At 39.7% G+C, this 25,351-nt stretch overlaps 1 protein-coding gene across 2 annotated transcripts; it reads right to left on the bottom strand.

Moving 5' to 3' along the window:
• Positions 1-8,832: 8,832 nt before the first annotated feature.
• Positions 8,833-24,658, bottom strand: kansl3 (KAT8 regulatory NSL complex subunit 3). Of its 2 annotated transcripts, XM_046871681.1 has the most exons (21): positions 24,437-24,658; positions 22,700-22,987; positions 22,434-22,604; positions 22,110-22,200; positions 21,180-21,497; positions 20,931-21,047; positions 20,238-20,336; positions 20,056-20,127; positions 19,901-19,975; positions 19,656-19,813; positions 19,482-19,545; positions 19,170-19,358; positions 18,556-18,712; positions 18,252-18,329; positions 17,662-17,844; positions 17,068-17,152; positions 16,750-16,874; positions 16,424-16,512; positions 16,112-16,319; positions 12,361-12,473; positions 8,833-9,342 (listed from the first exon to the last, which is right to left on the bottom strand). In XM_046871681.1, the coding sequence occupies exons 2-21, from the start codon at positions 22,912-22,914 to the stop codon at positions 9,340-9,342; spliced, it is 2,610 nt and encodes an 869-aa protein (XP_046727637.1). In that variant the 5' UTR covers positions 22,915-22,987; positions 24,437-24,658; the 3' UTR covers positions 8,833-9,339. The 2 variants fall into 2 exon arrangements, with proteins under 2 accessions (XP_046727637.1, XP_046727638.1); XM_046871682.1 differs by lacking the exon at positions 18,252-18,329 and having other exon boundaries at positions 24,437-24,657.
• Between the last annotated feature and the right edge of the window lie 693 nt (positions 24,659-25,351).

Here is a 25,351-nt window from a genome sequence, read left to right as displayed (position 1 = left end):
ACGATTGTATGGCTTTTTCTGCTAATTAAGCTTCACTAATTAAATGTTTTACTGCTATATTTTAACTATAACACAGTTAATAGTCTATTCCAAAAATTTGACTAAGTTAGTCTCATGCCAAAAAGTCTCCTTCCTGTTTTACACTGTTAATCACAAGAGTGGGGTTTATTCCAAGTGTAATCACTTTATTCGTAATTTGTCACGAAATGAGTCAACATGCTTATTTCTCAGAGCAGCAGACAGAAGCAGTGACGAGGAAATGCGAAGAAAACGTAAACTGTTTGTATTTGAAACGTAACGTCGTTGCATAACGAGCTGAGTAAGCGCTATGAGTAATAAGTCGTGCTAGAAAGCAGAAGCTAGTGGAGTAATACTGATAAATACGATTATAAGAAATAAGATGTTTATAGAGCGGTAAATCCTCTCGAGCGAGTGAAGAATATTTCAAAACATATGACCGAGGGGGCGTTCTGTAAAAAGAAGACTGTGTTGTTGGATTCTTCATTGAACACTATGAAAGTCCTGCCAGTTTCGCCATTCGGGAACATTCAAGGTTATGAGATTGTACATGTACTGTACTGTAAACTCAACAGAAATTGTGAAATACTTGTCATAAATATTTTAGTTCCTTCGTCTTCTTCGTCTTCTTTTGGCTGCTCCCATTAGGGGTCGCCACAGCAAATCATCCGTCTCTATACCCCCCCTGTCCTCCACATCTGCCTCTTTCAACCCAGCTACCTGCATGTCTTCCCTCACCACATAAACATCCATAAACCTCCTCCTTGGTCTTTCTCTGTTCTTCCTTCCTGGTGGCTTCATCCTCAGCATTCTCCTACCGATATACCCCATGTCCCTCCTCTGCACATGTCCAAACCATCTCAATCTCACTTCCCTCACCTTGTCTCAAACGTCCTACATGCTCTGTCCCTCTAATAAACTCGTTTCTAATCCTGTCCATCGTCGTCACTCCCAACGAACATCTCAACATCTTCAGCTCTGCTACCTTTAGCTCCACCTCCTGTCTTTTACTCAATGCCACTGTCTCTAAACCATACAACATCTCAGGTCTCACCACAGTCCTATAAACTTTCTTTTTCACTCTTGCAGATACTCTTCTATCACAAATCACTCCTGCTATCACTCTTCTCCACCCACTCCACCCTGCCTGCACTCTTTTCTTCACTTCTCTCTCTCTCTCTCTCTCTCTCTCTCTCTCTCTCTCTCTCTCTCTATATATATATATATATATATATATATATATATATATATATATATATTCATTTAGATCTTTGATAACTGATGAGTTTGATTTAACTGTGATTAAATTGCAATTATTATACATTTTTGTTTATTTGTTTGTTTTAATGATCTCAATGAATTCAACTAAAATGATTAGCATACAATAGCATACAATTTAGCATACTACATTTAGCAAATTAGCGTACAATCAATTTCACTTGAAATAACGATCTTTAAGGAAATCTACTTTAATGTAAAAATTCAACCATGTTATTAGTTTCCAATGGGGCGTGTACCTTTGTACGTTCAGTATAATAGTTTGATATATTTCTTTATTAAAATTGTACTTCTCGAGTGATTCTGGTGATGTCACACAATCCATTTTAGTGCTATTTAAATTATTAGATAAGTTCTCAATACATCCACTGTGAAGCAATACTCAGAAAACACATATACAGACATACAAACACTAACACAGGCAGAGATACACACACACACACACACACACACACACACACACACACACACACACACACACACGTGCACGTCCATTTATTGACTTTGAAGCAAAACGATCAATGTTCGAAAGCCCAAACTTTGAACTTGGCTCTTTGGGACGTGACCCGTTCTGAAAGTGGTTATGACAACAACGACAGCATTTCACCCAAACACTTGAACAAACAAAACAGAGATGTTTGAAAACTCTGGGACTTTTTGCGTGTTGAGGACAGGTCGGTTTTCTGAGAAAAATGAAGTTCAGGTGGAATGAGAGTGGAGCTAAAGCTGGATCAATATGTTTATTCTCAGTATTCATACTGGAGTATCAGCACACACAAGTCGAAATGCTGATGTTGAGGTTATTGCAGGTTAATGTCGTAGTGTGTCGTTTGTAAGACAACTTTTATACTTACATAATCTTCCATACTTTTATAAAAAGTGATGTTTGTACGAGTAGTGTATACAGACCTTGTGAAAAGTGTGTAAACACCTAGTCTTATCGCATGCATGTTCCCTTTAGTTCTTTGCAACAAACTCTGGGAAAAAGTCAAAAATATATAAGATTTGGACATTGAATGACTGAAAGATAATTCTGTGGACAGATGATTTTCATCTTTAACAGAAGAACTTGTGTAAGAACAGGAGAGAAGATGTGATCAAACATGGAGGTGGAAGCTTAATGGTTTGGGGATGTTTTCGGAGCAGGGGAGGTTGGTGCCTTATTCAGGGTATAAGGAATAATGAACCAACATGGCAACCATTTCTTACATCAACACTTCTTTACTTTTATCTGGACTGCGGCAAATTGGACCCGACTTCACCATACAACCTGACAATGACCTGAAGGATACGTTTAAGCTCTGTGTGTTATTTACAGAGTGTTATTTACCATGGAATGGCCTGCCCAGTCACTAGATGTTACATGTCATGGAGAAGAACATCTAAAAAAAAAAAAAATTAATAAAATAAAAATAGTCTTTTATAGTGAGTTTTCAAAAATATGAATTTTTCACATTATAACTTTTTTTTGTGTCATTTTTGTAAGGTGTTAATTGTTAAAATCTCTAAAAAAACTAATTTTAAATACTCAAATACTATTAAATCTTTTTTTAAGCCGCAGTCCTTTTGAATTCTACAATTTGATTGGTCAAAAGATATTGCTTAATTTCTATTATTGCACTCAATCTAACACAAAAATTTTATAGTAACAGGAATTTCTGATTGTTGTGGACTTCAGGTAATCTGGGAATATGGAATATAAAATAGCATGATATTGTGGATATGAGAACATTCTTATTAGCAAGGAGACGTCTAAGCTTGGTTGGTCAATGCTTTGTATCTGTAAAAGGCAAATCTTTACCTACTTTAAGTTCCCCCCATAGCAAAGTCTTCAGAACAGTTTCTCATTGACTATTTGCATTCACATTTCTGGCATTTGGCAGATGCTTTTATCCAGAGCAATTTACAACCGAGAGAGTTAAGGGCCTTGCTCAAGGGCCCAACCGTGGCAGCTTGGTGGTGCTGGAATTTGAACTTGAACCAACGCCTTCACCACTGAGCAACTCCCCTGTCGATATAATATTAGATATAAATAAATACAATATATTCACATCACAAGCCATTATATGAGAGATGTAAAACACAGTGGGACATCATGTTACCGAAAAATAACCATGTTTGGGGGGTTTGGCAGCAGGGGAGGGGGTCTTAAACTTTTGAACTCAAGTATATCTAAGCACAATTTTTGCCAGAAAACCAATTATTCCTAAAACACAGCTTAAACTTTGCATCCTAATAAATCCAGCAAGTAAATCATGTCCTGTCTTTTTTGGAAGCACAGATTGCACACAAGCCTCACATCCATGTGCCAGAGTTATTTCTCAAATCTTCAACACTGCCGAGTCATTGAATGGATGATGTGTTTCGACAGAGCGGAAGCATGTCTCCGGGACACTGCTGTTATTCGGCTCTATATTTCACAAGACGGTCCTGAAGAGGTCCTGCAAACGTGCAATATTTACTATTGAATGAATCATTCAGTTGCAGCAATTAATCAGGAATAATGAATCAGAGCTGACCAGAAAATGTGCAAAAGTGTGAAGAGTTTGTACTTGAGTTTGTACCGATTTATGTATGTTCATGTTTGGACCATACGACCTGGTGCCCTTTTGTTGTATAACTGTTTATAAGACTTTGTTTCCGGTTTCTTTTTTAAGTCAAAGGAAAATGGAAAATGAGTCATGATTTAAAAGCACATTTGGGGGAAGTTTGGGGAATAAACAGACAGATTTTCACATAAATGACTGAATAGCTGACTGAATGAATGAATAAATAAATTATATTTCAATTGAAAGGGTTTTGTTAAGTGTGCTCTGAAGAATATTCTTGACTGTCCTGCAACGGAAGTTTCAATGATTTGGGCGCCACCTGTAGCCTTTATCCTTACAACATCCTCGGTGCTCAATCTCTGAGAAAGAGTGTGGAAATATTCCATATAGTGTAATAGCTAATGCATGTATAAATAACTGATAATCTCCCAGAGTGTAAATGTTATCAATAATAATTTTTATCAATCTGATAGCAAATTGAGTGAAAAAATTATTATTTTTTAAGTCAGCTGTGAAAAATTAAAAAAGACCTTTTTTCCCGGTCATTCAGTCTTCTTCAATATAAGTAGCATCTATATAAGAATGGGCACTGTAAACAATTTCTGTCTTTTTGGAAATACACTACTAATACAATCCAGATGTAGCACAGCTGTAAGTGGTTCTATCAAGGGGGTAAATACTTATGCAGCAGCTTAACATTACAGAACAAATTGTGCACGTGACTGACAGTAATAAATGAATACGTGTCAAACTGTTATTCTATAAATGTGTACATATGAACATATGAACAAGGAGCATGTAAATAATATAATAAAAAACTCAGTAAGGAATAAATATGTTAAAAGAAAAAAATCGCACAGGAAACTGAATTCCAACTAATAAAACGTATATTATATATATTATTATATAACGTATATTATATTTATATTATATATAACATATATATAAGAAATTAATTAATTAATCATTTATTATTAATTAATTAATTAATTTCTTCATTTCACATATATACGTTTTATTAATTGGAATTAATTCGCACCAAAAATTAATTATAAAAAAATATATATAAAATGTATATTCCTATGGAAATAAATGAATCGTTATAAAGACACATGAAAAATGTATACACATGAATTGTTTCTAAAAACAAATTTCGGGAGAAAAAAATTGGCGTGAAACTAAAAAAACAAAAATGTATATATCACAAGGCAGAATGAATTCATTGTTGAATGTGAAAATTTTTAAATATTAAAATCAAAAAAATGAATCACGTTAAAAAAAAAAAAAAAAACCACCTATACACATACACACTATACAACGAAACTACACAAAATAAACATATTAATTTCACATATAAAGTTAAAGTGAGTGCAAATGAAATGTTGAAAAATCCTAACGAAGTCATTTCCGGTCTGCTGCACTTAAAAATGCGAGAAAACGTACATTTACGGAATTTGCTCGAGGCCTTTATCCAGAGTGACTTACGTTTCATTAAATTTCACCTCACAACTAAACAATTAAGGGTTGCACGCATTGCTCGAGGTTTAAGCAGTGGCAGCCACGTGATGCTCACAACCTTCTGATCAAAAGCTCAATGAGCTACAACTTCCATTCAAAATTGAAAGGGGGTCAATATTTATGCACTTCGCACAAAAATATCTGATTATGCTACTATGCTATTATTAGAAATCCTTATAGCAAACCGATATAGTTGTATAACAGCCATTAAGGTGATTGGAATTGTGCTCTGAGGGTTGAGATCAAATCTCAGCGATACCAAACTGCCACGGCTGGGGCCCCTGAATAAGGCCCTTAACCCTCAACTACATAAAAATGAACAAAATAAGTGTGTCTAATGCTGTAAATGTAGCAAAACAGCAAGAAAGAAATATATATTTTGTACACGTTGGTGGAAATATTGTTGAGTCTACGTGGATTGAATTGTAGCTTGCTATAATATATTCCCTTGACATCCAAATAAATAAACAGAAAATCCCTACTGTATATGTGCAGTGTGATACACAGCGAGTGTACACAGCACGCTTAGTTAAAACCTTTTCAGCAGGATCCACGTTAATCGTGTCGATCCGGCACACAGTAGGTAAAGTGCCTGATTAACGCCGTGTGATTAAAGCAAATTAGCGTCCTCGCTCTCCATCTCTCTAATTACGCTACAATCATAGCGACGCTATTCGAATCGTGTAGCTCCGTTATCCCTGCTGTTATCCCAATCCTCATCACTATGGTGAAGGACAGCTTCTTTAATCCAATAAAATACTGAAGCTTGTGCTCAAAAACGATGCCTTTTTATTTAGATTTCGACGAGGAAAATTTCATTAAAAAGCACAAGTTGGGATACAAACTCAGGATCTGTATGGACTAACGTTCTATAAAAATGTATTGGCTTCAGTATGACTTGTTTCATATCCTTTACATGTATTAATTGTTTAACACATCAACAGGAAGTTAAAAGAAAAATCCCAAAGTTTTTCTATCCTTGTTTCAAACCAGTAAATCAGAAAACGTCTCAATTCTCAGGACTCTTAATAACGTTACACTTTCTAGTACTATTGCATCTGACTTGCGTTTCTTTGTGTATTTTTGCACACCTACTGTAAAATATACATTCCACTTATACACCTTCATATTTCATATTTTAGTATAAATACCTCATGATAATACATGTCACATGTAAATATTCATATAATTCATATTATATACAGTACAGACCAAAAGTTTGGACACACCTTCTCATTCAAAGAGTTTTCTTTATTTTAATGACTATGAAAATTGTAGATTCACACTGAAGGCATCAAAACTATGAATTAACACATGTGGAATTATATATGGAATTATATACATAACAAAAAAGTGTGAAACAACTGAAAAATGTCATATTCTAGGTTCTTCAAAGTAGCCACCTTTTGCTTTGATTACTGCTTTGCACACTCTTGGCATTCTCTTGATGAGCTTCAAGAGGTAGTCACCTGAAATAGTCTTTCAACAGTCTTGAAGGAGTTCCCCGAGAGATGCTTGGCACTTGTTGGTCCTTTGCCTTCACTCTGCGGTCCAGCTCACCCCTAAACCATCTCGATTGGGTTCAGGTCCGGTGACTGTGGAGGCCAGGTCATCTGGCGCAGCACCCCATCACTCTCCTTCTTGGTCAAATAGCCCTTGATGCCTTCAGTGTGACTCTACAATTTTCATAGTCATGAAAATAAAGAAAATTCCTCGAATGAGAAGGCGTGTCCAAACTTTTGGTCTGTACTGTATATATATATATATATATATAATCCACCAAATGGCATGAATGTAAATCAAAAATGTTATAGCAGCGATAAACAGTTGTTCTTTCACCAACATTTTTTTCTCTCTTTCTTGAAGTTCATACAACAAAGAAAAAAAAGAGCTTATGTGAAACCCGAAAGTGGAATATCCAATAATTTGTGGTCTCTGTCACGAAGCACTGATACTAAAGACTCCTTCTTTAAATATTAAATAAATATCTTATTACCTTATCAGACCGTAAAATCTAGAACACTAACGTCAGAGCTGCTGCTTTAGTGGTGCTGTGGCATAAATTCCAAGTTTTATTTGTCATATTTACTGATGTCAGTGACAGTAAGGCTGCAGACATACTACAGAAAACTACTTTAAATATTAAATATTAGTGATATTAAAAGGTAAAGAGAAATACAAATGGTAATAATGAGGCATAAGAAAGTTATGATTGTTTATGTGTGTGCAGAAGTGTGTATATATATATACAGTACAGACCAAAAGTTTGGACACACATTCTCATTCAAAGAGTTTTCTTTATTTTCATGACTATGAAAATTGTTGAGTCACACTGAAGGCATCAAGGGCTATTTGACCAAGAAGGAGAGTGATGGGGTGCTGCGCCAGATGACCTGGCCTCCACAGTCACCGGACCTGAACCCAATCGAGATGGTTTAGGGGTGAGCTGGACCGCAGAGTGAAGGCAAAAGGCCAACAAGTGCCAAGCATCTCTCGGGGAACTCCTTTAAGACTGTTGGAAGACCATTTCAGGTGACTACCTCTTGAAGCTCATCAAGAGAATGCCAAGAGTATGCAGAGCAGTAATCAAAGCAAAAGGTGGCTACTTTGAAGAACCTAGAATATGACATTTTTCAGTTGTTTCACACTTTTTTGTTATGTATATAATTCCATATATAATTCCACATGTGTTAATTCATAGTTTTGATGCCTTCAGTGTGAATCTACGATTTTCATAGTCATTAAAATAAAGAAAACTCTTTGAATAAGAAGGTGTGTCCAAACTTTTGGTCTGTACTGTATATATAAAAACAACTGAGCTGAACTTAATTTAATGCCACAGCATTGGCAACTTAGTGGTGCTGGGATCTGAACTCATAGCCTTCAGGTTTAAAGAGTAAAAGACAGGAGGTGTTGAGGTTTTCGTTGGGAGTGACGACGATGGACAGGATTAGAAACGAGTTTATTAGAGGGACAGCGCATGTAGGACGTTTTGGAGACAAGGTGAGGGAGGCGAGATTGAGATGGTTTGGACATGTGCAGAGGAGGGACATGGGGTATATCGGTAGGAGAATGCTGAGGATGGAGCCACCAGGAAGGAGGAAAAGAGGAAGGCCAAAGAGGAGGTTTATGGATGTGGTGAAGGAAGACATGCAGGTAGTTGGTTTGAAAGAGGCAGATGTAGAGGACAGGGGTGTACATGCGCTGTAGAGGACGTCCTACATGTGCTGTCCCTCTAATAAACTCGTTTCTAATCCTGTCCATCGTTGTCACTCCCAACGAAAACCTTAACATCTTCAAAAACCTCATCTTCATGGGAAAGCACCACATATGGCTGGAAAATACGTGTTCCAATATGTTTGTCCATGTAGTGTATATTATCTGTATTGTAGTTTTAATATATATTAGCCGGCATCATTAAAGTATAAACTTCGTAACGCAGTAATAAGAGGGAGGACAATACCAGTACAACAGTTGGAAATGTCTCTTTATTTGGTTTTATTTTGATTTAAATATATATTTAAAGTGAGGTGGTTAAGACGATCTGCTTTGGGTAAATGTCAACACATTTCTAAAGTAAAGCTTGAATTTTCAGAAGAAGTTCTAAAAGGCCCAAAAGACTTTGCACTGCCTTTTTTTTATTGTCATCCACAATAGTAAACACATGTAAAGGATGATGAAATAATGTACTGTTTTTTTTATTACAGTTTCACCATTGAGCAGTACTGTATACACTGACTAATCTGAGGCTCGCCCAGAAGTGATGTTAAAGCGTTCTGATTCATATCCGCTCATATCTGCCTGCCAGTAAGACGTTCGGTTATATGCAGAATAAAGTCCACAGCTGTTCCAAAACTCGGCCTCGGTGGGAAAGCAGGTGCGGTCAGGAAATCAGGGTTTCTCCCAAAGGTTTAGCGATCTGCTTACGGATAAAGCCAGTGAGCGTCAATATGAAACTTTTCCAAGAAAATTCAATTCACTGGGGAAACAAAAGTGGAGTAGTTACTCAGTGCTGCAGTGTTGCTCAAATCACGAAAATAACTTCTCCTAGAAAATGCTGCAAAAGTGAGAAATATTATTTTCGTAAACAAAATTATAATTCAACTGAGCACAAATGAAATGGTTTAAATAGGACAATTGATAAAAAAACAATAAACAGGTTGAATATACAAGTTGAAATACATCACACAGACAAAAGTATTGGGACACCCGACTTTTCCAGCCATATCTTCTGCAAAATGTTACCACAAAGTTAAATGGACATGTATTTTGATGTCTTGGATGCATATAAACTAGGAGACCCAGAACGTGTCCCTGTGCAGCTCCATAAAGATATGCTTTACATGGGTTGGAGTGAAAGATCTCCTGCTATAGAGATCTAACCTTCACCCTAGTGAACATCTTTTTGATGGAATAGAACCCTTACTGCACCATTGGCCTCCTCCCCTCAGGAGGGAATGGTAGCTCAGTGGTTAAGGCTCTGGGTTACTGATCAGAAGGCTGGGGGTTCAAGCCCTGGGATGGCCAATCTGCTACTCTTGGGGCCTTGAGCAAGACTCTTGACCTTCTGTGCTCCAGGGGCTGCTATATTATGTCTGACCACAGCTTTCGAACATGTTTGGATTTGTCAAGAAAAGAATTTCACTGTGTTGTAATGACGAATAAACGCTATTCTTCTTCTCACCTTACTTACATCAGCTCCTGATTTTACTAACACCCTTGTAGCTGAGTGAACACAAATCTCCACAAGCACACTCCAAAATCTAGTGCAAGATCTTCCCAGAAGAATGGAGGTTATTATAACAGCAAATGGGGAACAAAGGGATTTTGAAAAAGCACATCTTATAGTGAGGTGTCACAATTTTTTGTCTATAAAGTAAAAACATCGAATTAATTCCACACACACATACATATACATATATATATAGCCAATTGTATATTATTATAGAGCCAAGGTCAATTTCAAAATCACAAATAAGAAGTGAGGAGGACGACCATGTAATCAGATGCATGATGCGCATCGAGTCCTCCATGAATCCTGTCGTTTATTGGACCCTATTGAAACAAAAATTCTTTTAAAACATTTGAAATGAAAGATATCGATTAAATTTTTGTTAAATTTGTGTTAAATTTGTGTTAAATTACACTTTGGGGAAGAAGAAAAAAAAAAGTCCCTGAAAGATTTGACTCAGTTTGGAATGGCGATGTGTGTAATTAAACTTGTCAGCGATTTTAATGAGATAATTAGCTCTAAATTCTGTTTTCTGCTCAGAGAGACTGTTACTATAGCAACCACTCGCACGAAACCAATCGATTCCGATGCTGGGAAATGAAAAGGCTGCAGATGTGGAGTGGAATTTTTATTTCACGTTTTGTTTTTTGTTTTTTAAAGAAAGAAACCCTATCAATAACGACAGAGATGATCAGTTTGAATTAAATGACAAGTGACAGGCAACAGTGAAAGGATTTTGCACAGCTGTCACCAGAGAATGACATTTGGAATTACATGGAGTATGTGTAGTGATGTAAAGACTCAGGTATTAAATTATAGTCCAAAACAAAAAAACTGCACATCCTGCTCAACTGCACTTTATTAAAAAATTTAAATTAAAAAAACTCCCACTGTTTCTGCCTTCCGGAAATGCAAATGGTGTCAATTCTTATTATTTCTATCAAATTCCATCTTATTTTAAATTACATTTTATTCTTCCTATTCGATTTTTCTTCGTTTTTGTCACTTTGTAAAAAAATACATTTCGGTCACGTACAAGACATTAAAAGCGTCCCACAACACGTCTTACTGTATATGCTTGCGTATCTAATATGCGCCAAATAGAATTGGACAATAGTTAACATTGTCTTTCCCGCAATCCCCAATCGCAACGCTCCCTCCCCACCCACCCCTCAAAAAAAAACATAAACAAAAACAACAACAATAAAACAACTGGAAGGTACCATTACATCAGTTCAATGTTCTGGACTATTGTGTTTTTTTTTTACGTATTTATGGCACGTTATGATCCTCATTAAGTGTATTTTAGTTCCAAAATCTAATACTATAAAATGTGAAAAAAGTTTACTCAGGGTTAAAATCTTCATGCTGTTGCTCTGAAAAAAATGATATTCAACCTAAAAGTGACTCTTTTAAGCTCAGCTGCATCGATTAATCGGCCAATACATGTACAAATGTAAACACTTGAGCAGAAGATTGGTGCTTTTTGAACACCCCATTCCACATGTAGTCCCCATGTCCTATTATAATACCCTTCTGATTCCCAGATTTTGATGTATGCTTGTGGAGATGTTTACTCATTCAGCCACAAGGGTGTTAGTAAAGTCAGGTGCTGATGTAGGTGAGGTGAGGAGGCCTGGGGTGCAGTCAGCATTCACATTCATCCCAAAGGTGTTTACTTGGGTTGAGATCAGATTTCTATAACAGACCACTCAAGATCTTCCACTCCAGCCCTTGTAAAGCATATCTTCATGGAGCTCCTCTCAGCTCCTTTATAGAGTTTGGGTCTCCTAGTTTAAGTTAATGGGGAAATTTAATGCTACAGCATCCAAACTCATTTGTCCATTGTGTGCCTCCAAATTGGGGTAGAAGTTTGGGAAAGAACTACATATGGCTGGAAAGGTCAGGTGTTCCAAATCTTTTGTCCACAGTGTTTCTCCCATAACTGCAGTAGGAGGTTTTACTGTATGTATCTTCTCATTCGCTATGAAATTTAGTTTAAAGTGGTCACTACTGTAGTGTTTGAGAATGTGTTTGAGAAGTGTTTAAGAATTTGACTGAAAAAATTACAATGAAAACTACGTATTTCAGAAGCACCTTCAGCGAGAATGTAAGCAACCCAGCCAGACCACCTATTACAAGGTAAGTGTGGTTTCTTCAGGATCTACTTCCTGCCTGCAGCTGCAAATCACAGCCATGCCAGTATTCGGTAAAACCCCATTGTGGTCCGTGCGATATTGCTTTTACATAAATCCACACCCCCACCTGCTGCTCGGACGTGTTGTGAGGTGGCAGTACAGCTCCAGCGTGACCCAGAGCTTGAACTCGACTCGGCTGGCCTCGCAAAGTCACTGTGATCGTAGTAGGGGCTTTCAGACCTGTTCAAAACATACACACACAAAAAACAGGGGATATTTCATGTTTTGAAACCTGGTTGCCTCTGCCAGGAGGTTACACCTATTCCATTGCTAGAGCTTTCAAGAAGATGATAAGCCCAAACTCTCAGGATGTCTTTCTTTTAAAGTTTTTATACAAAATTGCATTGATCCTAGTCATTGGAACCTCAAACTAAAATTGAAGATAGACATTTATATCATACAAACCTGAGGAAAAAAGAATGAGATCCTTTAACAAGCATCTCCAAGCTTTGTTAGAGGGTATATGAAAAGATTTTGTGCTTTGTCCCCTCCAATATTAATTGCAATGGTGTCAATATTTACATTTCTTTTGTTTCAGTTAAACAGCCAAAGTTCATCCTGAACTTTAGAACCTTAGACGAACAAATTCTCTAAATCGAACACTTTGCACTTTTACACTGCTGCTATCAGTCCTGCACTTTAGACTTCCGAATGTTTACATCTATTTGGAAGTATAGTTGCATATTAACAAAATTCACTGTTTACATTTATTCAGATGTACAATATATTGCCAAAAGTATTGGGTCACCTAGTCATAAGTACGGTATGTGATTTTTGAGCATTGCATTCCATATTTAGTCCCAAATCACTCTTCTGGGAAGATGTTCTACTAGATTTTGGAGTTTGCTTATGGATATTTGTGTTCATCAGCCACAAGGGTGTTATGAAAGGCAGGTACTGATGTAAGTGAGAAGACCTGGGGTGCAGTCAGCGTTCACATTCATCCCAAAGGTGTTCAGTAGAGATGAGTTTAGAGCTTTATACCAGCAAGATCTTTCTTTACAAACTATGTACACCAGATCTCCAAGGAGCTCACTTTCTGCACCGGGGGCATCAGGAACAGGTTTGGATTTTCAAGTTCAAGCAAACGCAAAATTTCATTCTAGCGCATCTAAAGACGTCAGGTACAGTTGAGCGCCTCCAGATTTGTGGTAACAGTTTGAAAAAGAACCACATACAGCAGGAAAGGTCAGGTGACCCAATACTTATGGCAATATAGTGTATATTTGATCAGATTACAAGAATATACATCATTACGAGTATATTCACTTGATATATACACCTTTTTTATATTGAATTGACGATGTACACACTCGATGAGAGAGAAGAGAAACGATTCCTGGCATTCACAAATAAAAACCTCGAATTACTTCCTCAGAGAGAAGTCTCTTATAACACCAACACCATGTCCTACACTGTGACACATTGATGATTCTAGCAAAGCAGACTGCAAACTGACCTCTGCAATTATATCCACAGATGGAACTACAATATCTTCCTCCAAACCAAGGTGTTTAAACAGTATCTATAATAGCGTATGAGGGCAGCAGAGAGGCACAAACAGCCAACATGGCCATTAAAATGTGCTCAAGGAGCCACATATCGGGCAGTTAATTGTGGAGCATGTAGATGAATTGTGTATATGATCGGATCAGTTGTGTGTGGTGTGCGTTTTTTTTGTCCCAGGGTCCACATTTTGCACATGGTTTCTTTGTTAGCTCAATCAGAAGATCCCAAGTTTACATAAATAATTTGATAATGAACTCAATATACACTAAATTGGTATCGGATAACCTGATTTTACCAGCTATACGACTCTTTGAATGTGGTGACATTACATTTTCCCTTCAGTTGAACTACGAGACTCAAACCTGTTCCAGCAGGATAGCCAAAGCTATGAGATGGATTGAAATGGAGATCTTGAGTGGCCTGCTATAGAGCCTTGACCTCAATCCTACTGAATGGTTTTGGGATGAATTGAAAAGCTGCACCATCAGGCCTCCTCACCTACATCAGTACCTGAGTTTACGAACACCCTTGTAGATGAATAAGCACAAATTTCCACAAATATATTTCAAAATCTAGTGGAAAATCTTCCTGGTGGTTATTATGAGAGCAAATGGAGATTAAATGTGGAATGGGATTTTTTTTAACTCAGGTGTACACACATTTTTGTCGATAAGATAATGAAAGCTTTTACCATGAATATGATGATGCAAATATATGGCTTTTGGACACTGTAAACACATGAAATACCAGAGAAATAAATAGCTTATAGGGAAATGTGCAAAAAGAACAAAAAAATTATCAATATATAAACAAAAAAGAGCATAATATGCAAATAAAAATGATTTTGGGAAAACAAGTCATAATGCAGAGATAATGATGTAAACGTTATACAGCGCCCTCTGTTGGTCTAAAATTGTTGTTGCAAAATTCACGGTTCGGTACAATTTCTAAGCAAAACTAAATTTTTTGTCGTTTTTCTTATTAACGCAGTTTATTATTAACATTTGTGAACATCAACAGTTCACATTTTTAGTTTAAACAATTTTACATAAAATACCTGCTTGGTTAAATAACAGAATTGTTCATTTAAAATTTTATAAAAGAATAAATCAAAATAATGCAATACACTAATATATTAATTAAGTTGAGTAACCAATTAAATTAGCAGAAATTAAATTGATTGAATAAAAATAAATGGAAAAATGTAAATAGTTTATTTTTACCCCATTTTGGATAATACAGATGTGTGTGTAAGTGTGTGTGTTTTACATTTAATTTTCTAAACATATGATCTTAAATGTTCTACTTATTTCAGCACACTTTAACAAATGTCTTCATTCATTCCATTCTTTCACTCCCTCGATACGATCCTTTTAAGAGAAATTCTTAATGTTGGACATAAAACGCTAAAGAATCCATAGCTCTAGCCACTTCCTGGTTAGCGGCTAACGCTTCTTTAGCGTTTTAATGTAACAAAAAAAATATCTCATTTGCTGTACGGAGCGAGCAGCCACAGGGACAGTGCGCTAATTCTAGTTTCTTTTTTTTACCCCTGCCATTGTTGTGTACATTTTTCAAATGTAACAAATTTACTAACTAAACAAACTTAAGTGGTCCGCCACTTAATACGTCCTGAGGAAACTGAGATTTTAACTAGTGTTCCGCACGAAAAAAGGATTGCATTCCGCACACGTGTACCAAACCGAATGCCCTGTACCGAAGGATTTCAGTAAGAATACGTGTACCGTCACACCCCTAATATAATATATACGCACACAAAAGAAAAAAAAAAAAAAAAGGATGAGGGGAAAAAAAATGACAAAGCTTGACATCAGTAATGCTGGGTGATTGTTTTTGTTTAATGAATGCACTTGTGAGTGGATGCCGAAACCAGTACATGTGCGTCGCACCAAATAACACAAAATATATTAAAACGGAAAAAGAAAGCACATGAACATAATGAAAATGCGGAAAACAGACAAACATATGAACTATATGAACATTAACGGGAATATTGTTAAAGTCGCTTTGTGTCTAAACTGGAAATCTCGCCTGCATGTTGCTTTTCTAGAAGCGACCCCCCCCCCATAGTACAATATATACAGCGTGATTGTGGACATCTTTTTGCTGATTTAAACACAATACACTTTCCTTCCCTCCTCCGTCTACGGGTAAAGCACTTTCTTGCAGCGTCGCTGCTCGACGCTTCTGGTCGCTTTGCTAAGCCGGTAGTCATGGTAACATTTCCCTGAACACTACTCAGCGCGGTCGCCTCTGTTTGGTGGAGCGCGGTGTCGGTAAGGACGTACCCGCGCTCTGATTGGCCACGTGGGCCAGTCCTGGCAGGCTATTGGCCAGTTTGGCCAGGCCTCCGTTTGTAAGCAGCTGATGGATTGCTGTGCTTTTATTCACTCCAGAGCTGGTGGAGACGACGGGAACGGCACGGACCAGAGTGCCACCTACTGGACTGAGTGATGTTAATACCTGGCTGTGAGTCTGAGCTTTTCCAACTGAAGCCTTAGAGAAAAAGAGAGAGGGTTTAAAAATTACATATTGTCTATTCAGCAAAATACTGCTTGTACAATGTTACAGGTGTGTGACATCATCGTCTGGGTTCGTACCTGTGTGCTGGAGGGCAGAGCAGGAGATTTAGAGCTGATCTCCTGCAGGCTGAAGCTCAGGCCCTGCAACAGGCTACTGGCAGAGGTAGCTATACACACACACACACACACACACACACACAGTCAATAAAAGCCAACATCATAAATATTCATTTCAGGCATAATAGCCCCTTATGACAGAAGCACAAGCCCAGAGACTGGAGACAGAGTGTGTGTGTTTCAGCCTGGATTATTATAAGGATTAGGGATTAGTTTGTTCTTTATGAGGAATTTCAGCTCTAGCTTGTGCTTCTGGACTTTTATTGGTTCTGACCCTCCTTTTATACCTTGTGCAGAAGTCTGGACCTGTGTCGGGGTGGTGGAGGAGCCGGATATGACTGACGCCTGCAGGCTGTGGAAGGAACCTCCTCCTGAGCCGATACCTCCAGAGGCATCAGACAAAGAGCCAGACCTACCGAGACACAACAATCACAGTAGAGCCGGGGCCTCAACCTAAAAACAATTGTAACTAGTATAGAGAATTAGCCATAATATTACTCACTACGTTAATTATAAAAGTTGAAAATACGCAACTAGAAACACATTCTGAATCGATTCAAATCAAGTTTATGTCTGCAAGTTATATATGCTGAATGTTAATATACCTTTGAGCAGTCAACAGTCCAGTAAGATCTTTAGCACCTGATGCACTTTGGCCCATGGTGACTGTAAGGGGTTTTCCAGACGCACCTACAGTAATAAATAGATATTAATTTACAGTCTATACCATTTTAATCACCATGTAGATATTCTTATGTCATGTTTTACTCCTAATAGTAAATATTTTTGTGTTATTTTACTGATACCTTCAGCTGAGTTGGATCGTACTTGCCGATAACCAATTAATCAACCGATTTTGATAGGGATACTGGATAAAAACAAAACTAAAACTGTCTATGTAATATAGTGAACTGAACTTTATTACAAAAAACAAATAATACTGAATACAGAAAATGTGATCAATGAAAAATATGAATATATTCATTATATTAAGAAATATTTAGGGGAAAAAAAAACAAAAAACCCAGCACGTGGTGTCAGAGATTCGCCTCTAGAGGCCGCTCTCGTACTCTACAACAACAAAGGATTTTTCAGCAGCAAACACGACCCAGAAAAACTATCTGTATGGATTTGCTGAAACTATCAGCTATAGATGGCAACGAAGTGGTCGACCTCGAATGTTAAAACCGTGTGTTTACCTTCCTGGATGCCGGGAGGCACCGTGGTACCGGATGCATCGCCGTGCGAGACAATAGTGACTTTGATCTTGGCCCGTTTGGAGGATTTTGTGGAAATCGTTGGACTCGGCGTCTGCCTTCTTTTCAAATTGAGTCGCTGTTCGTTCTGTTCAAAACCTTCTACCTGTTCGCCGGACACGGGCACTACGGCACAGAAAAACAAGAGACGTCATAGAGTCACACACAATCAAGCCATGGGTTTAATGAGTGACTTAGTGACCCCAAAAACAAACAAAAAAAAGATTTGCCATTTTGTATGAATAAGATTAAATTGGGTAAATATTGAGACACTCCTCTCCTTTTTTTTCTTGCAAATATGTGCACACTGAATTCCAAACGCGTCTTCTTTGATGTATGAGACTAGACGCCAGACAGCGACCTTCCTGAAAACATTTCCGCGAAAAAGGCGCGTTTCTTCAAAACGGGATTTCAAAAATGGCCAATAGAAAGAAGGAAGAAGTTTAGAGGAGTGATGAAAAGAGAGAGAGAGAGAGAGAGAGAGAGATGGCGGGAAAGCGAGAGAGAAAGAGAGGAGAGGGAGATATACTCACCAAACAGACAGGAGGGGCTGCCAGGAGGAACACTCTTCCTCACCAGCATGCTCTGTTTCATAATGGCAGCAAACTGAGCTACAGCGGACGGAAGACAAAGAGAATGAAGGAGAGGGGGAAAAAAGAGAAGGATGACAGGAAAGTAGGAAACACTCCCACATACACAACATGGGGAGGTGAAATGAACTGAAAGGTGACTGAATGCTTACAATTGATAAAACTACTAACCGATTTACTGTTTACACACACACACACATACACACACACACACAGGGAATGTGTGGGTACCCTCCTTCCCCCTCACCTTGAGCTTGTTTGTGTGTAAGCATGGTTCCAGATCGCTGCATGTGTGTTTTGAGGAGCTGGGTGGCAGTGATGAGGCTCGACTTTTGAGCCGGAGACAGAGTGCTCGTCTTGGGTTTGGGACTGGCTGTGGGACTGCTGCACACACTGGACATGTCCTACAGGGGGCGACAAACAAAAATCTAACATTAGTCCATATCTTTTATAGTGACAATATGCTTACATCTGATTGTTCAGGAGGCGTTGATTGCAGTTGAAAATTCGGTCCGCCTAGTGATCGCCCCCTAGTGTTTTCTTACTTGCACTGCACTTTAAATTTATTTTGTTGTATTTGTACTTCTGCGCTGCAGTAAACAGAAGACAAAAAGAATGAATTGACAATGATAGATATTTCTTTAAAAGTTTATAATGAACCCAATAAGTCTTGGACCAAATCACTTTTTAATGTTCTAGAAAAGCTACAGGAGGTGTACAGATTACCTGGGTGTGGAACAGCTCTTCTGCTCACACAAGTTCAAACAAATAAAAACAAACCCCAATACCAAGGAGTTACCAACAATCACTGTGAGAAAACTCACCGATCAAGTCCTATTCCTCGCTAATTCATGGTCTAACCTCTGATCCTGAGGGGGAGATGGGAACCCTGATGGCTGGCGACGATGGTCGAGACCTCTCGGTCTCAAAAGGCAACTCGCGACGTGGTTTCTTTTTCTTCTCCGCGTCCAGATCCCGAGTTTCCGCCGAGGTAAGGCTGGAGCTTTCTGCTCGCATAAGAATGCCCGTCAGGAAATCTACGATCTCATCCTGAAGGAGGTAAAGAAACATCAAACATCTGGTCAGCTAATCAGAAAAAAAAGTAACTTGCATCATGGCAATAAAATGCTTTGATGCTGGGTGATAAATATATATAAACATTTAAGTGTGAACCTGAATGCAGCGATCCACCATCGTCTGAGTCAGACCTTCAAATTTCATCTTGGAGGAACCGATCCTGCGACATGGTCAAATGGAAGACAGAAAACATAAACCCGGCCGAGTTGAGACATGTCCGAGATCACAGCAACAATAAACGTTTGTAAAACTTCACGTGCACAGACGCACCTGAGATTGTCATCTGCTCCTCCTACAACCACCATGCTGTTGTCTGCTCGGATCTTCTCCCTGAACTCCTCGATGTTCTCTGTGCCACACTGGAGCGCGTTCTGACCCACCACGAACAGCACGGGGGTCTTCATGTCCAACAAGGGGTCGTCTACGTCCTGAAATTAAAGCTTGTTTACGTTCACCCTATATGTAGCTATACGCCAGGTTTTTTCAGGTCCAACATGATGCCACTGAGTATTTACCCCTCTGGGTCCGCTGACTGTTTGCAGAGGGAACCCCAGACACACGACTGCAGTCACATGCTCCATAAGAGACACCTACAAACATGGAAAATAAATGAGGTGGGGGGAAGGTAAGAGAGAGAGAGCTAAATAACTGTTTTGCATCAATAACTTACATGGCAAGCGATCAGGGCCCCCACGTTCCAGCCCACCAGGATGATGGGTTTGTGAGGGAAGTGACTGTGAACCTGAAATCAAATCACCAAATCATTTTTAAAGCATATTCCAAGCTTCTTCACCCTTTTCCTGAAAATATTTAATGAGACACAAATCAAAGTCCCTCTTTCAGACTTCTCACCTCGATGACTTTCCCCCTGACGGTGCCGATCAGGTGCTCGAGACACTGAGTGATCCCGATGTTTGTGCCGCTGCCCACGTGAGTGTTTATGGGAATGACCTGGCACAAAGGAGTCACGTTACTCATTTCATTCTGATTCAAATGGTGCAGATCTTTACAGGCAGGTGAGGAGAGAGACGAGACCGGGGTTCATTTAGAAATTCAAATATGCAGATTTTTAAGACTATATTTAACATATGAAATATTGATTTTAATTTCCAACTATAATCATGCGTTAGTCGCAAGGTAGAGGGCGCTGTACTGTCATGGCAACTGTTGCATCACAACCAATCACAACTGAATCACCATCCACCCCCCCCCATAATAATCCAGACCCAGAAATCACTCTAATCACTTCCCATACTTTTTCACTCTTTTCCAAAAATGCGTAAGAACTCGGACACAATGAAATATCCAGAAAGAGAAACGACAGACTGATAGAAACAGGAAACACACACACACACACACACACACACACACACACACACACACACACACACACACGACAAAGGCATTGACAACAGATTCACAGAGAGGGAGAGAGAGAGAGGGGGGAGAAAACCAAAACAACAGAAAAGAGAAAGACAGATGCAGAAAAAGAAATGAGGAGACAGAAGGAGAAGAAGTAGAGACTAAAGTGTGTGTGACACTTGCTTTGCCGAGACACGAGAGCTGCGATTGCCAGAATCTCATTCGGCGAGAGGTAGAGAAGGTGGGCAGCGTGGGTCCGGATGGACACATCAGGATCAGAGGTGAACCAGGCAACTTATTCTGAATAAATCAGAAACACACACACACACACACACACACACACACACACACACACACACACAAACACACACTAAACAAACATCGACAAGTTTAAACCATCCAAAGCGCATTGATATAAAGATGCCTGTGTACCGGTTTGTTTTGGGAGAGCACGCCCACCGCTGGATCCCAGGGGCGCTTCAGGAGCAGAGAGAGCGCCTCGCCTCCAGCCGCGCCCGATTTAGTGGACGACGATGGCAGCATCCGTTCGATCAGCGATGGAACTTTGCTTTTGAGGGTCTGTAGGACGTCAAGGTAGGCGGCCAGCATGGCCAAGCTGAGAGACTCCACCAGGGTGCTGTGTAGCCACTGGGTTAGCTTAGCGTCCCAGTTCACGCTGGCCAGAGCGTGCCGAACCTTACGGGCGCATTTGTCCACCGCGATCCTGCGCAGGACGGGCTCGTTACAAACCTGACAGACGATCAGAGACAAACGCGCACGGGTTTTAATTTTCATACGCGGGGAAAAGGTTCGACAATGACGGCTACTACAGAAACATACACTATAGAGTTCTCCAGCTTTATGTGCTTCTCCCTCAAACTGCTACCAAAATGTCTTTGGATGTGTGAACATGAAAAATTTTCCCTTCACTTCAACTAGGAGACGTAAACCTGCTCCACCAGGATGATGCCCCTGTGCACAAAGCAAATTCCATGAAGATGTGCTTTGCATGCTTTTGAGTGGAAGATCTCCTGCTATAAAGCTCCAACCCTACTGAACACCTTTGGGATGAATGGGGAAGCTGACTGCACCCCAGGCCTCCTCACCTCAGCTACACCAATACATGACTTTACTAAGAGCCTTGAGGCTGAATGAGCCCTAACCTCCACAAGCACACTGGAAAATCCAGTGGAACATTTTCCTGGAATGGTGAAGAATGAGGGAATTATACGAGCAAATTGGCACTAAATGTGGAATGTGATGCTCAAAAAGCACAACCTTTTGGTGCATCATGACGCAATTACTACCAACAAGAAGGAGGCGCCGTGTTAAAGGTAAATTACGGAAGTGTAGATCTCTCACACTCTCGTTAGCCAGCCTGGCCAGTCTCTCCGCCTGCAGCGCCTTCAGGACTTTATTAAATAGCTTGGTTTGCGCCATGGTCCACCCGGTCCTAAAAGAGAACAGATTGCCATTGGCCTCATTAGGAGAATGTATAAGTCTTCATACTTCACAATAACTATACACACATAAATAAATAAACACATCAATGATCTGAATTCTCTGATTTGTAAATAATCCATTTCATCCCGGTTACAACTGAGCCTGAAAAACCACAGGTATCATTCCGAAGCGTCTCGGATTCCTACAAGCAGCATGAGGCGGCCCACCGGGTCATTTCCTTACTTGTTAATATGATCTTCCCAGTCGTCTGGAGGAAGCGGTCCGTCTGCAATGGTCCGGGCAAACAGGACGTGGCGCTCGCACTCGTTCATCACGCTCCGGGCTTTCTGGTTGTCGTAGAGAGGCATGGGAGTGGGCGTGATCGTCTCAACATCGATGGACATCTCGGACTCCCTGTAAAAAGCCATTCCGATATTAATTAAATCATGGACGTCTTTAATGCGATAAGATCGACCCTGATAGAAAGTCTGCATAAAAGCGTTACTCACACAGAGGTGTCCGGCTGCCGGCGCGGGGTGACGAACAGCATGCGGGTGGGCCGGGCACTGCTGGCGTCAGGGTGGGCATTCCAGGGCTTGGCATAACTGTGGTCCAGGAACACCAGGTCCAGTTCTCTTTCATGCACCGACAGCTGGAAGAGCAGCGACGTGCCCATGCGTCGGGCCGACGTCTGGAAGTCCCGCTCTCCGCCCACGCGGTACATGATTCTCTAAACGGGAGCACGAAACGTCCCACGGCACGGGCGCACATTCAGCGCAAACATCAGATCGACACAGCTGCAGAGGACAGAGAAGCATCATGATGTCAGGACCAAGAATTCATCCATCCATCCAATTGCAAAGGAGGTGGAACATTTCCAGCAGATTTCCATGGGAACTTTATCTGGGAAATTCTGGAAATATCCCAAATTGAAAAGATTTATGGAAATGTATTAAATGAATTCATTCACTCCTGTTTTAGGCGAACCTGCAATTTTGTAAATTATCAGTATATTTCCATACATTACTTTTAATTCACATGAAAAATTTTAGGTTTGGAAAATTCCTGGAACGTCACAACCCTAAACGATACAAAAACATCTCCGTCTACTTACCACCAGTACCTTTACGGCGGTAAGTGAATTAATCTCCAGTTTAATTTTATTTTGCGAACGGATACTGAGCTTCTAAGTGCCTTCGGAAAACATTTCTGTCAATCGAAAAGACGTAGATCTTTAATCAGCGTTTGAAGTCACCCAGATGCTTGGAGACCTAAGGAAAGTTCATCACATCCAGAGAAGAGCCTCAACCGAGCTTGGCAAGAGAGATAAGCGCGATAAATGCTCTAAAGTGAACACAGCTGGCATGCTGCTGGCGCTGTAGGCAAGTCCTGGATGAGAGTTTTATATCTGATGCAAAGGAATGTAAGCAATGGACTGGTGTGAGGTGGAAAACAAAGTACTGGACAGTATCCTCAGATGTTAAACCCTAGACAGTGCCTAGACACAGCCCTTTGAGAAAGGAATTGCAGTCTGGAAATGACAAGAGACTGAGAATCTGAGAAGCCCATGTGGGATGAAACAGACCAGTGCTTCTAATGTTGTCAGTCTAGACGTATGGATCAGAAAGTCATGAGTTCTGGTCCTTAACATTCAACTGCTCAGTTGTAAATCGCTCTGGATTACGCCGTAATCATGCAAGATGGACAGTTGGTGGTCCATGGTAGAGACATCACAGTTTCCCATGGAGATCACAACATCCTGAGAGGTTTGCTGGATGATGACATGAGATCAGAATCAGGTTTATTAGCCAAGTAATTTGGTCAAAGCTGTTGGTGACTTTCCAAATTACAGACATAAACAACACTATACAACTATCTTGGATTATACAAGACAAAAACAGACGATACACGACAATATAAGCAATACACGTGAGACGTGCTGACACTCGATGCGTATCGCTTTTCCCTTGCTGAAGCCGTCAAACAGTCTACAAGCACTACTTCGATTCCGTCGGAAATATCGCGATATTACACGATATCGCGGATCGAGCCAACCTGCCCGCCTGTTTGCCCACACTCACCCTGATACACTTAGGCTCCAAAAACGCCCACATGTCGCTTTTCTGACAAACAAATAAACAATAAAAGTCAAATAAATAAAAAAAATTATCACCGGAAGTCTAAATAATACGCTTCCTGCCTAATATTAGCAAACTAGCTAGTATTCAGCATACTAGCATACTTACCCTTTTTCTTAATCCGCCATTACCGCAGCACGAGGCTTCACGTCATTGTTTTTGTTTTCTTCGCGTCTATGTAATGCAAAAAAATATATATATTCTTTAGAAATTATGAAGTGAATAAATCTATAGGGCGGGTTTTAAGACGGAAACGCAGCTGATAGCGACCTCGCGGCTCGATCATGGCCGCGTCGCTTTTGTTTTGCCACCGCGCCTCTGTTGGACGCACAGAAAACCCGGACTGGATTACAGAGCAGTGAGGAACACGGATTAGCGACACGTAAAACCCGGACTGGATTACAGAGCAGCGAGGTACACGGATTAGCGACACGTAAAACCCGGACTGGATTACAGAGCAGCGAGGAACACGGATTAGCGACACGTAAAACCCGGACTGGATTACAGAGCAGTGAGGAACACGGATTAGCGACACGTAAAACCCGGACTGGACTAATCCTCGCGGATTGGTTCACGCACCACGGCGCTGCTGAATCCTCGAATCCGATTGGACGAAAGGTGTTAACCAGTGAAAAATACAACTTTCTATTTCGGATCCTTTAATCATTAGTCATACATGAGTCAATCCACCTCTTAATACCGTGTATACAGTAATCCCCTGTTTATCTCGGTGATTTAGTTCCAAAACCGCCCGCAATAAACAAAAAAACGCTATAAACGGACGCCACCCCAAACATGCTATTTTATGTATACAGTACTGTACTGTATTAACATTTCACTTCATTTAATAATTAATAATTATATTTGGCCTATACTATAGTGGTGGAATCGAATGTCATTTAAACATGTTGCATTAATAATGGGAAATACAAATACACGTGAGCTGGGAAGGAAGCTGATAAAGCAAAAAAAAAGGGAATATTTGGTAAAATTGAATGTAAAAGTGAGTATACATTTCGTATT

Source organism: Silurus meridionalis, chromosome 17 (genome assembly GCF_014805685.1).
Source record: "Silurus meridionalis isolate SWU-2019-XX chromosome 17, ASM1480568v1, whole genome shotgun sequence".
NCBI classification, from domain to species: Eukaryota; Metazoa; Chordata; class Actinopteri; order Siluriformes; family Siluridae; genus Silurus; species Silurus meridionalis.
The sequence above is the reverse complement of the archived record's forward strand: the minus strand, read 5'-3'. Positions and strand labels throughout refer to the sequence as shown.

Coding starts and splice junctions, on each gene's coding strand:
- kansl3 (XM_046871681.1), bottom strand. CDS start 22,914: ATGTACCGCGTGGGCGGAGAGCGGGACTTCCAGACGTCGGCCCGACGC. Junction 22,201..22,433: donor TGGGAAGATCATATTAACAA/GTAAGGAAATGA, acceptor GTTCTCTTTTAG/GACCGGGTGGACCATGGCGC. Junction 21,048..21,179: donor TGCTCTCCCAAAACAAACCG/GTACACAGGCAT, acceptor TGATTTATTCAG/AATAAGTTGCCTGGTTCACC.